This window comes from Myotis nattereri (genome assembly GCF_964212035.1).
Source record: "Myotis nattereri genome assembly, chromosome: 12".
Lineage (NCBI taxonomy): Eukaryota > Metazoa > Chordata > Mammalia > Chiroptera > Vespertilionidae > Myotis > Myotis nattereri.
In genome coordinates, this window is record NC_138087.1 from 40,424,123 (window position 1) to 40,440,090 (window position 15,968).

The 15,968-nt window shown below is 45.9% G+C and overlaps 1 protein-coding gene across 1 annotated transcript in view; it reads right to left on the minus strand.

Annotated features, from left to right (window-relative positions):
* Positions 1-2,355: 2,355 nt before the first annotated feature.
* The window catches only part of TRPM3 (transient receptor potential cation channel subfamily M member 3), a 441,698-nt gene continuing 428,085 nt past the window's right edge, over positions 2,356-15,968 (minus strand). The window contains exons 23-26 of the mRNA XM_081103884.1: positions 15,400-15,550; positions 15,088-15,287; positions 11,974-12,106; positions 2,356-4,250 (exon numbers count right to left, since the gene is read on the minus strand). Coding sequence (XP_080960010.1) covers positions 2,798-4,250; positions 11,974-12,106; positions 15,088-15,287; positions 15,400-15,550 — 1,937 coding nt within the window. The 3' untranslated portion in view covers positions 2,356-2,797. The remainder of the gene's footprint in view (positions 4,251-11,973; positions 12,107-15,087; positions 15,288-15,399; positions 15,551-15,968) is intronic.

Below are 15,968 nucleotides of genomic sequence, written 5' to 3' on the forward strand. Positions count from 1 at the left end.
TGTCTGTTCGCTCCAGAAAGCGCGATGGGAACACCAGGCTTATACTTTCCCCCACTTTCAATCTGGTCCAGAATAAGACTCTGGAGGTGCCGTGAGGTCCTGCTCTGTGGTCAGTGAACACTGCCTTCACCTCCTGCTTGGATTCCCCCAGGCTCCCTCTCAGGGAGTGTGAGTGTGCGCCACACCTAAAATCATCCTTAAATCAGGACATAAGCTCATCAAACGAGCGACATCTAATCTAAGGAACGAATATAACAGAAGCTTGCTTCTAACTCTGGTGTGGAGACTTGGCCTTCCTGAGAATGACAGAGAATTGGTTTCAAATGTAAAGTGCCTATTATAGCCATATTGATTATGAACAAACATGGTTCCTCTTCCTCACTATCAATCAATATGGAAGCAGGGGTAGATGAACCCTTTAAAGTTACATTGCAACTTGCATGTCTAGACCTTTTTTTTCTGGGGAGACGGCCCAGGGCTTTCATCAGGTCCTCACAGAGATTCGTGACTCTAGGAAGCTTATTCATGACTCTCAGACCAAATGCATGTTTGTTGAGGGAGAAATAGCCAATTTGGGTTAAAAAAAAAGTGTTTTTTAGGGTCATTATATACAAAGGACTCTGGTTGCTCGTTTCTGATTCGCCTAAATACTAAGGAGTGAAAAAGGAATTTCTTAGTTCTTTATATGTGGCCTCATCACTATTCCTACACCTGAAAAGTTTATTCAGAGGTTAATAAAAAAGTCAAAGGCTAGAGGTTTTGTCCTCATATTTACTTGATTTCACATAATGAGAAAATTGGAAGTTCACATCTACAACTAAACAAAAGAACCAGATTTTGTTTAGGGACCAGGAACATTAAGTCATTGTCCTTCACGACCTTATTCTTTTTTAAAATCAGTGATCCATCTAGAAATCCAAAGATTTGAGGGTCAAAATTTCTTTATCCCACTTCAAATCCAGATTCTGATCTGGAAGTGTGAATACCTGTACCCTAGAACTCATAATACTATCTGAAAGTTAGGTCTGTTCAGATTGTACTTGATGTAGTCACTTTGTGCAGGAGAAACCAGACTGATTGAGATGTTATGATGGTGACTGCATTTGGACAAAAAAAAAAAAAAAAAGGGGGTGGGTGGGTGGGTGGGTTAAGGGCAGGTAGCAAGTCATTTTGACAACTCTAGTTGGGTACAAGAAAAAGTTAAGGTTATAGGGATTTTAAAAAGTATAATGTCAACATCTGTTGAAATATAATGAATTCTTTCAATGAAATTCCTTGGCTATTAAAAATTCTGGTTATACCTCAAGGTGATAGAAAAGTCCAAGCCTCTTAAGAAAGCTCTATATGCTTGTTTATATACTATATATAACATGTCTCCGTGTAAATGCATATATGTGTGTATAAGCAGCATATGCTCTAGAACTCTTTACATGGTTTATCTGCTTTCTATTTTAGTCTACTGTATCTTTTTTATAGCTCTGTATATAAGAAAAAATATTCATGGCATGTCTGCATCTGATGGCTCTGGGTTGATACCAAACTCCCAGTCAATTCTAAGGTTATTTATGGTTTTGAGACTTCCTTAAAAAGTACTTTGGAACATTTCCATAAAAAAGATACCAGCCCTTGAAAAACTCCGATTAAATTTATGCTGAGCTCAGATTGAATGGCAAAACTCTAGGTATGAAAATATCCACCAGATAGTCATATATAAAATGGTCATGTGATGAGTGGTGTGAAAAATTGGCAGTGACATCTTGGAGGTGTTCAGAAGACATGGTGGAGTCATGCACATGATGAAGGTCACACCGCAGCAGAACACACGACACGGATGAGGAGAATACAGCAATATCCCACACGGCAATGTTAGGCGTGTGCTGCCCACTATATTTTTTGTTAGTTCACTGTTATATATTCAGTGAGCGAATTCATTGATGACAGGTGAGATACAAAATAAATTAAAAAATATAAAATTATTTAGTTACATTCATCCTGAGCTTGCTCGACTATCCTTGAATGCCCACTGTATATAATAGGCCACTTGACATTTGTTTTTTTTTAACATCAATTCTTTTTTCATTCCGCTCGCAATACAGAAAAGGCATTTCTTTTCCCTTATTTTCTTCAAAAAAGATAAACAGTTGTGGCACCAGAAGTGAATATATAAGAGACAGGTGAACTATGACTGTTACCTGGTTCTTTCTTTACAATGATCAATTACAGAAGTGGTGGCATGAGAAGGATGTGGGACGTTAGGTAGAACTGCTTGCTGCCGGCTTACACTGAATAAAAAGGATGCTCTTCATCAGTCACCAGTAATGGAGCCAATGTGAAAAGAAAACAGAATTGAAGTTTAGAATATCTCATTTGTATGCTGGCCACTTTATTTTATTTTATTTCGCAATTTAGCCCTGCATCCTACAACTCTTCATAACGGTCAGAAATTGCAAGACGCCTCCTGGCACGGAGAATGCGCGAAGCCCCTTCCTTCCCAGAGCTGGAGGCTTTCCGAAGTGACTAGTGAGACACATCCATCTCAACCCTCCTTCTCCCTCTCTTTCCCCTCCCTACCCATCCAGGGGGAGCATGACAACATAACCCCTGTGTTTGGCACTGGGCCAGATCAAATGCTTTCTCGGCCCAGAAGTCACTTCTGAGTGAACACCTCCTAAGGCATTGCTTGTTTTGCTCAGCTAAGACTAACGCGGGTAGGTTTCGAGGAAGGGGAGCAGGTGGAGTTCGGGGGAGAATTCTAGGGCTGCATTCGTGAGCCTCCTGCAACGCTGCTTAGGAAGGGTTAGTTGTGCTTGCTTTCAAAGCTGTGGGAAGCGGACGTTCTGGACAGTCTCCGCATGGACAGGCTGTCCCCGCGGCCCTCGGGCTTGGAGGACTTGCTCCTCTGGAAGGGGTTCCGCAGGCTGGCTGTGTTCCGCTGCCGGTCGAGTTTGTCACTGATGGAGAAGCTCTTCCTGGTGTGGGCGTGCGGCGCGCTCGGCTCCTCTGCCGAGTAGCTGTTGGCGCGCTCGATCTTGGGAACCGTGATGTTGTTGGACAGGGTTCTGTCTGCGTGGTCGCCCTCCTGCGAGGGGATGGCCAGGGCGGCTCTCCGGCCTTTGGCCTCATTATCCTCAGTGTCAGAGCTGGGGTGGCTCAGCTCTGCTTCTCGCTCGGGGTGGCAGCAAGAGGCGTCCTCCACTTTGCCCCCGAGACCTCCGGGGAAGGTGGCTCTGTCGGCAATTGCTTGAGGGGCGTTGACACACCTGGTGTCAATACAGTCTGTAATGCTCGTGTATTCCGCCGTTTTCACGGGCACCCCGAAGTTGGCGTAATAGCTCCTCGAGGGAGAAAACATAAAGCTGTGCGACTTCACGATGGGGGCCTCCTCTAGGAGGAAGGGCGTGCTGGGCAGGTAGCGGCTGCTTTTGGAGCGCTCGATGGCGTGGTACGTGGGGGGGTCAGTGTCCCAGGGGTTTTGGCACTCTGGGAGGTGGGTGTAGTCTGAAGAGAAAGATCTCGTGTCCAAGGAGGTGATGTCCTCGAAATCGATGCTCCGGCTTGGAGGCCTGTCGGTGGGTGCGAGAGTTGCATAGGCACTACTTGAAGGAGCTGTGGAAGGAGCTTGAGCCAAGAAGCTTGGCTCGCCCAGCCCAAGGATGTTCATGGAATTGTCCAGAGGGTCGATATCACAGTGGAGCTCATCCATGGCCGAGACATAGATGTCTATACACGATGACGGTCTTCTGGAATCGGGAACAATGGCCAAGGTGTTTGCCGGGGCTGCAGGAGTTTTGGATTCCTTTGCTAGAGAGTGGGAACTAGTAGCCCGGTGCAGGCTCAGGGACCTTTCTTTAAAAAGACTTTCCAACTTTTCTATACCACCTTTGTCTTTCATATTGACCGAATAGAAAGAATGGCTTCGCATACGGGGCATTAGGGTTGGAGAAGTTGGGGACATGGTCTCCTCACCTGCAGGGTCTATACTCTCTTGGAGCTTGAAGGTGTTCCCCTCCTGGCTGTTGAAGCTGCTCTGGCGGACGATGTAGGCTGCGTCCGTACAGTCCGAGGAGGTCCGAGAACGGATTTTGTTGGACTCGGCTCGCTCCAGACCTGTCAGACGCTCCAGGGCCGTGGCCATGCGCCCGATGAGGTCCTCGAGCTGCGCCAGCCGGATGTCCACAGTCTGGAGCGAAGCCTTCATGCAGTGCTCTCTCTCGTTGACTTCCTCCAGTCTCATGGACATGTTCTCCACCCTGCGGGGAGCAGAGAGAGGGAGAGTCACTCGGGGCCAGGTTCCTCTGCGGGAGGCTTAGAGAGCATGGGCAGAGAGGGAAAGCCGGGCCTGGACTTGGCCCTCCATGTCCTACCAGAGGGAAATTGAGCGGGTACAGGTGAGGAGGGGAGACGGGGGAAAGAATGCACGATGCTGTCACCGAGAATCATGGAATCCAAATCTTTTTGAGCTGGAAGAGGCTTTAGAGACTATTGAATCCAGTGATTTTTAATGGCTAATCCCCCTTTCCCTCTTTGATGCAATTTGATGCACAATCCTGATCAGTAAACACCAAACCAAAGTTGAGTAGTTCTTATTGGTGTGGAGGCTCACCCTCGTACCACTCCCGTGGCTGAACTGCGGCTTGGGACAGGGCTTAGTGACCTAAATAACTATTAGGGTGTTGGCTTATCAGAGTCCCTAACAAAACCAGAATGGAGAATTTTGATGACTTGACCCAGAATTTTGCAAAAGAATTTTATTATTTTATTTTTTTGGCAAAAGAATTTTAGAGTCTAGCTATTCTTATTGCAGTGTTTCTGGACTGGGATTAATTTCATTTTGCATTTATATAATGATTTTTTGTTGTTGCTGTTATTCACAATCACCTTTTTAGAACTGAGTACCTCCAAAGCAATGAATATGGTCCTGTTACTGAGGCACCTGGAGTTGATTTAATCGAATCCAATCCTGTCGGTAATAAGAGAGGAACAAACACCAAGTAATTTAACCAGGATTACATAAGTGATTCGTGGTAAAGTCTGGAGCGCCTATCAATAAGTAGGCTAGCCTCCTCCCTCCTCTGTCTCTCTGGGTAGCTGATCGCAGAGGCGTTATTTACAGTTATTTCGAGGTCTTGACTCTCCCCATTGGAAATCTGTAGGGGCACAATCTGTCTCATATTCCTGTTCCCATTTCCGTGCTGCCAACCCAATACCCCCAGGGGTCGATACAAGTTCACTGAGCCAATCAGTGTTAAGAACTTGATTTCAATTGTCTAGTAAACGACCTGGCCATTTATTTACAAAGAGAGAAGCCACATATTTAACATAAAATTGTGCCATATGTTTTCACCTGCTTAGATTAACTTGGAAAAGACAAACCAAAGCGAAGTCATGGTTTGAGCTCAAATGTTTTAAATGCCCAAAGGCAAATCTTTTGGAGAATCTGAATGCAATCCATTCTCAACTTTTCCAGAGAGGATAAAGACACTTTCCCAATGCCCTAACCCAGTGGTCGGCAAACTGCGGCCCCTTGAGTGTGGCTCTTCCATAAAATACCATGTGCCGGCGCGCACATACAGTGCGATTGAAACTTTGTGGCCACACTCAAGGGGACAAAGAGCCGCATGTGGCTCGCGAGTGGCCGTTTGCCAACCACTGCTAACCGGTTTGGCTCAATGGATAGAGGGTTGGCCTGCGGACTGAAGGGTCCCAAGTTCGATTCCAGTCAAGGGCATGTACCTTGGTTGCGGGCACATCCCCAGTAGGGGGTGTACAGGAGGCAGCTGATTGATGTTTCTCTCTCATCGATGTTTCTAACTCTCTATCCCTCTCCCTTCCTCTCTGTAAAAAATCAATAAAATATATATTAAAAAAAAAAGATACTTTCCTAACACTGCCAATATGCACAGCAAATCACTTTACTGCCTGCGTGTACAGAATATGCTGTGCAAAGAACGGTGGGAATCAGAGCTGGGTCCCCAGCTGTTGCACCAGTGGCGGTGGTGTGTTAATAACAGTAACACCTTTTTTAGGGAGGGATATACATTTCAATGCCAGAAGGAGGTATAGGAGGCAGTGGTTCCCCTCTCTGAGAGACCTGTGGGTTTAAAAAACAAAAAACAAAACCCTTCTCTCCTACTGGTCATGGTGGCAGGAGGGGAGCATGTGATTCCTTTGCCTTGGGCACATTTCTGTCTCTTTCTGAATCCATACATTCCCCCCACCTCCCCTGTACTACTCGCCCCCCCCCCACTCACTCCATTGTCTCTGTTCTTTTTTTAAAAATAGATTTTTATTGATTTCAGAGAGGAAGGAAGAAGGAGAGAGAGATAGAAACATCAATGATGAGAGAGAATCACTGATTGGCTGCCTCCTGCATGCCCCACACTGGGGATCAAGCCCACAACCCTGGCATATGCCCTGGCCCCTGACTGGAAATCGAACTGTGACCTCCTGGTTCATAGGTCGACACCTAACCACTGAGCCACGCTGGCTGAACTACTCTGTTCTTTTATCCTTTAGCTTCGCTTCACCCAGTCTAAGGTCTTGGAGACATTTTTTTCCTTTGCTCTTTCTTGCTGCCCCATAACCAGCTCGGCACAACCCAGGGTCCAGGCACCCTCAGCCACCATGGCCAGGTATATTCTCAAAAGACTTGTACATTGAGCATTTCTGCATCTGGCAAACCCCATGCTAGTCACCCAGCTAACACAGCTATTTCAGAAGGAAACTACAACTTTTCCCTGTTTCACTTTGTTTTGTGGTATAAACATAGCCTGAGAAACAAATTACTTAAAATAATAAGTTTGTGTGTCTTGCAGACTTATAATTTACTTTTTCATCATCTGGCTGATGGAGTTTGATTCTGCAAGTACTGCAATTTCATATTTTGCAATGCAATAAGCTTTGGGTAAGTGGGTAAAATACTTCTTCATTAAAGTCAGGAGAAGGGCAGAGCGTGCATTTCTGTAGAATGAGACTTTACGTTTCGGATGCTCTAGGTACTGGGTCCCCCTAGTAGCTTTTTAGTGTTGGCAGAGTAACAAAAGGCAGGATAGTTTTCTTCCTCCTTCTCCTTTCCTGTCTTGGAGCCCGGTGTGTACAGGGCTGATACTGAAAGAGATGAAGATGCTCTTTTAGTATAGTTGCATATGATCATTGGTCTAAGCACTGTGAAATCTCTCTCTGAACCGTGGGGACCCTGCTCCTGACACCTCATTCCCTTCAGCCCCAGGATCTTACTCTGCAGAGAAACTAGCAGGTGAGGGGCAGAGCTAAGGCACCAATACGAGGCAACAGAAGAGTTGGGACCTGGCAGTAAACGGGACACAGAGATGAAGAAGCCCAAGGAGATGGGAGGAAGACAGGAGGTGCAAGGAGGAAGAGGCTCCTCTGGGAAAACAGGAGGTGTCCAGTGGGAGCCCAAGAGTGAAAAAGTGTGGGCCTTAGGGAACGGAAGGAACTGGGGGAGGGAACAGGGTCAAGAAACCATTCTTCACAAAACTTTCCTAATGGCTCTGAGGCTCCCAGGGGCTTTGGAAAAAAAGTAAAATAAAAAAAAGGACTGTTCTATCCATTTTCTTCCAGAATTCTGGATGTGTTTAACAACCTAACTGTATAATAATTTAGGTCATGATGCAACTGATAGGGGTTTAATGTAGGAGTTATAAAAGAATAAATGTTCCCAGAGTCAAATTTATGTTTGTTCCATAACTAAAGTGTGCCCCTTAATTTTTTTTAAAAGAAGAATTTATTGATTTTTAGAGAAGAAGGGAAAGGGAGGGAGTAAGGGAGGGAGGGAGAGGAGGAGGAGAGGGAGGGAGGGAGAGAGGGAGGGAGGGAGAGAGGGAGGGAGGGAGAGAGGGAGAGAGAGAGAGAGAGAGAGACCCTGATGTGAGAGAGAAACATCAATCGGTTGCCTCCTGCATGCCCCCTACCAGGGATCAAGCCCACAACTCAAGCATGTACCATGACCAGGAATCGAACAGACAACATCCTGGTGCACAGGATGATGCCCAACCAACTGAGCCACACTGACCAGAGCAAGTGTGTCCCTTAATTTTAAAAATAAATTCTTGGAAAGTTAAGTATAAATGTGCATGCATGACAGATACAAATAGCTCTAAGGAACAAACCAAGAGTTTTGGGTCATGATTGTTAGTGATTAGGAGCTCATGCTGGTCAAACCACTCAGGAGATAAAATGGAGATAAGAATGTTATAAATTTATGGAACAACTAGAGGCCCGGTGTACAAAAATTTGTGCACTCAGGGAGGGGGTGGTCCCTCAGCCCGGCCTGTGCCCTCTCGCAGTCTGGGACCCCTCAGGGGATGTCCACCTGCTGGGTTAGGCCCGCTCCCTGGGGAATAGGGCCTAAGCTGGCAGTCAGACATCCCCCTGGCAGGCCGGGAGCCCTCAGAGGATGTCCACTTGCCAGCGGGGAGCAGGCCTAAGCTGCAGTTGGACATTCTTAGCACTGCTAAGGAAGCAGGAGAGGCTCCCACCACCACCACTGTACTGGCAGCTGGCAGCCTGGCTTGTGGCTGAGCAGAGCTCCCCCTGTGGGAGCGCACTGACCACCAGGGAGCAGCTCCTGCATTGAGCGTCTGCCCTCTGGTGGTTAGTGTGTGTCATAGTGACCAATCATTCCCAGTCGTTCTGCTGTTAGGATCAATTTGCATACTGCCCTTTTATTATATAGGATAGAGGCCTGGTGCATGGGTGGGGGCCGGCTGGTTTGCCCTGAAGGGTGCCTTGGATCAGGGTGGGGGTCCCGCTAGAGTGCCTGGCCAGCCTGGGTGAGGGGCTGAGGGCCATTTTCAGGCTGGCCACATCCCCTTCAGGGAAGGGGGTCCTGCTGGGGTGCCTGGCCAGCATGGGTGAGTGGCTAATGGCTGTTTGCAGGCTGGTCACAGCCCCTTCAGGGTGGCGGTCACTGCTAGAGTGCCTGGACAGCCTGGGTGAGGGGCTGATGGCTGTTTGCAGGCTGGCATAGCCCCTTCAGGATGGGGGTCCCCGCTGGTTTGCCTGGCCAGCCTGGGTGAGGGGCTGATGGCTGTTTGCAGGCTGGCCACAGCCCCTTCAGGGTGGGGGACCCCGCTGGGGTGCCTGGCCAGACTGGGTGAGGGGCTGATGTTTGTTTACAGGCTGGCCATGGCCCCCTGCCACCCAAGATCCCAGTGGAGGCTGGCTGGAAGCAGGTATCTGGGATTTAATTATCTTCTATAATTGAAACTTTGTTGCGTTGAGTGGAGGCTACAGCCGGCCAGGGCAGGCAGGAAGCTTGGCTTCCTCCATCACTGGGGAAACCAAGCCTCCTGCTTGCTCCAGCTCCGTGGCTGCGGGCCGCCATCTTTGTTGGGTTAATTTGCATATAGTCACTCTGATTGGCTTGTGGGTGTGGCTTGTGAGCGAGGCTTGTGAGTATAGCAGAGGTACGGTCAATTTGCATGTTTCTCTTTTATAAGATAAGATGGGAAGCCACAGGGGACAGATAGTAGAAGTGACTAAGTAACAAAAAAAGAAAGACTATAGATAACATATAACTCCTGCCTTAAAACTATTGGTGGTTTGACCAGAGTCAGCTCCTAATCACTAACAATCATGACCCAAAGAAGGGAGAAGCTCATCTTTTTTTTGGCTTATACTATTTTTTTTAAATGAATTCCATACATCCTAAGTTATTCCTGCCTCTCTTTGTCTTGAAAAGTTATAACTTGACTATACTATGAATAGTTATGTATCTATCACTTTTTTGGATCTAGGTGAAGTGAAAAAAGGACACAAAGCCTATTGGCTTAGGAAAGATGCTTTTACATGAAAAGATGACACTAGGAGTAATGTATGTCCCAGTTTGCTTTCATTGTTATTGCCAAGAAGAAAAGTCACCATGTCCTAGAAGATGCTTGAGAGGGGTAAATGGAGCCACTCTTCCCTTAGTTATCACTGTTCCCTTGTGCACCTCATGGTAGTTCTGATGTGTCCAGTGCAATTCTAGTGTTTAAAGGTGTTATTTTGGCACATTTACAAATGTAAAACACACCAATCAGAAACGAAACCCCACCACCATCAAAAACGAAACCCCAAACACAGACAGTGGCACCAGGAGCAGAAGAAAGTCTTGGTTTGGGTTCACTTCTCTGGCACCTGGGCTTGCTTGTGAGGTCATCCAGGTCTTTCTGGCCCCCGTTACTCCAGAAGGTCAGCTAATGTTAGGGCACACACAAAAAAATAAGCCTGTACTCCGCCTTGGATTTCTGGGAATTGCTCACCCTAGTCACCCTCCTGGAGGGTGGGACTCTGCATCCGCCCAGAGAGGAACAGGGTCTTGGGGGAGGAGTCTCCTGGAAGTGTTTGCAGGCATGGGGTGAGAGGGTCAAGTGGAGAGGCGCTAGTTCCTTTCCAAAAGGAATTGGTGATTTAGTCCCAGTGTGTCACATGCCCTGCTGCCTGCACCTCTCAGGCTAGTTCCCCAGAGAGGCAAAGGCTTCTTTGTGTCTCAACACTTCCTCCCCTGCCTTTCTTTCCTCCCAGTCTATGGCTTCCTGAATTCAAAGAGCATTTCAAAGGCCCCTGGACATAGGCTTTGGAAATAAGTCTGAGCAATGGGCAGTGTGTCTACATGGCGCAATTTTCTGGGAACCATATGGTTATGTGCCCATTAATAAATAGCTTTTTCAAGGCCTCAGAATGAGGAAGATCTTTGGATTTGCAGCTCCTTTCTGAGTGTGCCAGAAAATTGCTTCACATCATATCATCATGGAATGTTCTATTTTGCAATGACAGATGTGTATAAGATCTATTCATGCTTTACACTTTATTAATGCTGGTTGAGTACCTCTGGATACAATGGCATATGCATTATACACCTACCTGTGTATACACCTACGCTGCATTCTTTGAAGAAATAAAGGGTGAGGGACAGAAAAAATGCCATTTGTATAATTTCTGCAGAACCACTAGAAAATGTATAAAGTGGGTAAGCAGACAAAATGTCATTTGGTGAAAACTAGAGGTGACTGACTCAAATCTTGGGAAGTGTGAATTATATTGATTAAAATTATCAATATATTATATATCCCTTTTCCCACTATTTATAATTTGCTTCTGACCTCTTTATATTGCAAATGTTTAAAATGTAAAGTTACACCAAGTGCTCTGTACCACTCTGGGCGTTCTTTAGAACCGGTTCCCAAATTCCAGGTTATGACTGTGCCAGCCCGGAGTGATGTTTTTATTATTCTGCAGCAAAATGAGGAAAGTAAGACAATGTGAGTTCCTTTGCATAAAGCTAGACTTATTAAATGAAAATGATTCTTTCCTGTTTATTTTGAGATTTTTCTTAGAGCCCTGCTAGTCCACAAAACCATTTTGTCAATGAGATCTAAAAACATATGACCACTGGGTAGAAAAAAACTGCTTTTATTCCTTTGCTTTTGTCTTGTTATGTAAGAAGAAAAACGAAAATAATTCCTGACAAACCTGAAAACCTCCACCATGAGTCTATGTAATTCACAAGTCTCGTGCTGGTGTTTATTCAGAAGGTACTGAGCACGCATGTAAGCCAGGCACTAGGATTGTCTATACTTTGGAGAAGATGCTCAGGGTGCACATCATACACAGACCTGCTGGAGAGCCTTGGGTTGGGCTGGGTGTCTCCTGGTTTGTGTCTGGGTCAGAACTCTCCAATTTCTCGCTGAGCTAGTAACTCCTGCCCTGTTCTGAACATAGCCATGTCTGGTGTCCAGGAAGGTGGCGCCACTGCCTGCTGGAGAATCTAGGATCTGTATGTCTGGGATTTTGATCTGTGGACCCTTCAGATAACATTCCGTGCTCTCCCAAGCTTCACAATTTCTTGGACAATAAGAATAAACACGGCATCTCTGATATTTTTTTGTGTGTGGCTGCACAAATAAAAGCAATGGATAAAGCATGCCATGGCATAAGACCTCCCAGGAAACATGTGACCAGGGAACACACCTTTCCGAAGTCACCCGTATCCTCTCATCATTGGACGAGTTGAAGTGATCATCCTTTTCTCTGAAATATTCCTCTATGCACTGCTCTTCAAAATCGTGCACTTTCTTGAGCTCATCATCAGTTATGAACAGTTCTGTGGAAGAGAAATGAGATGTGAGGCAGAGAAGTAAAAGCGATGGTACCTGATCTGTGGGCCTAATGACATTCCAAATGTGAACCAAGGTTAGGCGAACGGGCCTAGATTCTCTGCTAAATCTCAGACTAAATCCTAACCCTATCAGGCAAAGTGTGTCACTGTCCCCTTCCTGTGCATTAGAGTCACCATTGTTCTTTGAAGTCCATCTGAACGTAGCTGATTTACTGCAGGGATTGGTTACAATCATTCAAGCTGTAAGGCCAAACATGAAGCTAAATCAAGGAAAGGGAAAGTACACAATGAATGGAGGTTTCTCAAAAGTTCCATTTCCAGCCTGGCTGGTGTGGCTAAGTGGTTGAGCATTGACCTATGAACCAGGAGGTCACAGTTCAATTCCTGGTCAGGGCACATGCCCAGGTTGCTCGATCCTCAGGAGGGGGCATGCAGGAGGCTGCCGATCAATGATTCTCATCATTGATGTTTCTATGTTCTTCTCCCTTCCTTTCTAAAATCAATAATAAATAAATAAATAAATAAATAAATAAGCTCAATTTCTGGGCTGAGGAATGTGGCAGACAGACACTGTTCACTGGCTTTACTAAAAGCCTCTTTGCAACCTCATTTCCCCTTTCCCACTTTCTACTACTGAGGCTGGAAAGCCAAATACACACATTTCCAGCCTCCCTTGAAGGTAGCAGCTATGGTGAGACCCAGTTTAGCCCAAGAAACTGCAGGGAGGGGAAGAGATTTGCTTTCTTGATAAACTGTAGTGATGTGGCTGCATCTTTCTACATTTTTTTACTTTCCCCTTTTCTTTTTGCCTTGAACATAAATGATGACGGAAAGTGCAGCAGCTATTTTGCTACCGCAAGACAAGACAGTGCATTCACGAATAGCTGAGCCTAAAAATAGGACTCTGGGTCTGTGACTTCAGTGAGCCACTGTTGTGCTCTGGGTTATCCACCTAGTTGCTTTGTGAGCAAAATAAAGCCTTATTTATTATTATTATTATCATTAATCTTTCTTACTCAACCTTCTTTTTTTTTTTAAAAAAAGTATGTATTTATTGAGTTCAGAGAGGAAGGGAGAGGGAGAGAGAGATAGAAACATCAATGATGAGAGAGAATCATCAATTGGCTGCCTCCTGCATGCCCCCCACTGGGGATTGAACCGGCAACACAGGTATGTGCCCTTGACCGGAATTGAACCCGGTACCTTTCAGTTCACAGGCCGGCGCTCTACCCTCTGAGCAAAACTGGCTAGGGCTTTATTTTATTATTTTTAAATAAGATTTTTAAACCTCACCCAAAGATTATTTTTCCTGGTTTTTTTTTTTTTTTTTTTTTTTTTTTTTTTAGAGAAAGTGGCAGGAAGAGGGAGAGACAGAGATAGATAGATAGTTAGATAGATAGAGAAACATCGATGTGAGAGAGACACATTGATTGGTTGCCTCCACACGCAGCCCTGGAGCCTATAACGGAGGTCAATGACCTGAATCAAACTTGGGACCCTTCAGTCCACAGACCGATGCTCTATCCACTGAGCCAAACCATCTAGGGAAAAACCTTATTTATTTGTGCTATTGTTAGTCTGGTTTTCTGTTAATAACAGGTAAACTAATTCATAACCGATACAGGCATAGAAAGTGATCCACTGTGAATCTGAATCCTCACCCCCTCACCAGCTTTCTATTTGTCTAAATTTATATTTTAGATGGAAATAGTGAACTTTGGAATTCTTTGTCCCTTCCAACTCTCCAATTTTAATGTCTAGAAAGAAGTCGGCATTGCTGTGTCAGGGAAGTTTTTAAAAGTTTTAGTCTTAGAGAAGCAGGTGGTTAAATGGTTTTGGTTTCAAACTTTAGACCCACCAGTGATCACCTGGAGGGAATTTCTGGGCCTTCATTCTAGAGGCTCGTTCAGTAGGTTTGGTGTAGGTGGTGTACTTGAGAAACCATTGTAGTTTGCTTGGATGGGGCTGGATGCCCAATGGTTCTTGACTGTGGGTGGTACCCAAGGGACACTTAGCATTCTGCAGCAGCTATTTTTTTGCGTGGAAGCGGGATGTGCAAAATCCCCTACAATGTGTGGGACAATCCTATCACTGAAGTATTGTTCTGCCTCAGTGCTAATAGAACCTCCTTTTAGAAACACTGGACTAGAGGGTGGATGGTGGAGGGGCTTCTGTTTTGCCCTTTGAATACTGGAAAGCAGGGCTGGTGTCCTCATGAAGTCACATTAGCACAGTCTCTAAGGCTTGGAAAATGTTCAAGGCCTACAAAACGGTAGGTGCAGAAATGATAATGGAAAATCAAACGGAGTCACCTGCAACTCAACTCATGTAAGAGGCTCAGATGACATATAATGCAGCCTTGAGAGCCTATAAATATGGCTGATATATTTCGTGGTGGGACCTCTGGAAAGTAAGAATCTTAGAACCTAGGAAGGCACTGAAACAGCCCTCCTGGAGGCTGGTTTTATCTCTAAGAAAGATGTGAGGTTGCCTGGCCAGTGTGGCTCAGTTGTTTGGAGCATCATCCCATGCACTGAAAGGTCACGGGTTTGATTCCCAGTCAGGGTACATACCTAGGTTTCGGGTTTGACAACCCCCCCCCCCCCCCAATCAAAGCATGTATGGGAGGCAAACGATCAATGTTTCCCATTCTCTCTCTCTCTCTCTCTCTCTCTCTCTCTCTCTCTCTCTCTCTCTCTCTCTCTCTCTCTTTCCCCTGACCCTCTCTCGAAAATCAATAAGCATGTTCTCGGGTGAGGATTAAAAAAAAAGAAAGAAAGAAAGAAGTGAGGCTAAGAATGCTTGATTTCAGCCTCTACTGTCTTCTTCCTGGCACTGTTTCTCTAGCAAGCCTGCCCCTCTGTTCCCTCCCAAGCTGTCAGAGACCACAATCCTGCAGGACTGCCAAGGGGAAGCAGTAGGGCTATGGAATGTGTGGCTGCTGGGGGCTGTCACTCAAAGCTTACTCAGGCCGTAGTCCCTTTCATCTGGGTCACCCTCATGCTTCCTCCATCGGCAGCACAGGTGCTGGAATATCATGGTCATGTGGCTGAAGATGATCAGAGGTGGGGGCAGAACTGGCCTTTCATGGAAAGTCATGATGAGCTGATACCTCTGAAACTTCCACACTTGGTTGGATATTGATTTTACCTCAAAAAACGTATTGCTGAAATAGAGACCAGAGAGAATTAGGTGAGAAACTCCACTGCTTTCTGAAGCATCACACCCTTCTAGTGCCCCCACTTCCTCCCAAGGGCTCTGATGAAGGGCCCACGTACTTAAAGACAGCGATGAGGAGGTTGACCAGCAGGATGTTCGCCACTAAAAGGTAGCAGGCCATAATGGCTGGCACGATCCAGGCTCCAGTCTTGCAGGGAGGCAGCTGAATTATTTTGCCGTCCTCTCGGGTCTCATTCTGTCCACAGGGAGCTGCAGGAAGCAACACAGGCAAAAAATGAGAAATGATGGCTATTTGAATTAAAAAAAAAAAAAAAAAAAGACTGATTGTATGAGAGGTTTTTTTTTTGGTTTTGGTGGGTTTTTTTTTTTTTTTTTTTTTTTTTTGGTAGATGGAGGAAAAATACAGCCATCTCAAGACAAACAGAAAAAAAAAAGCCAACATGGAAAAATGAAAGCTTCATGACTATCCCAAGGGGCTGCTGCTACTCCAGGGGGGACATGGTTCCTCCTGTCTCCCAAGTTGTCATTCACCTTGAAAGAGGTGGGTGGAGCCCCAGCTTGCTCATGCTGTCCCTTGACCCCTGACTTTCATGGAGGGGCCTTGCTGTCCTTAGGAAGGCCGGTGAGGGCTTTCCTGGGGAGCAGTGGGAGGAGCAGTCTCAGGACC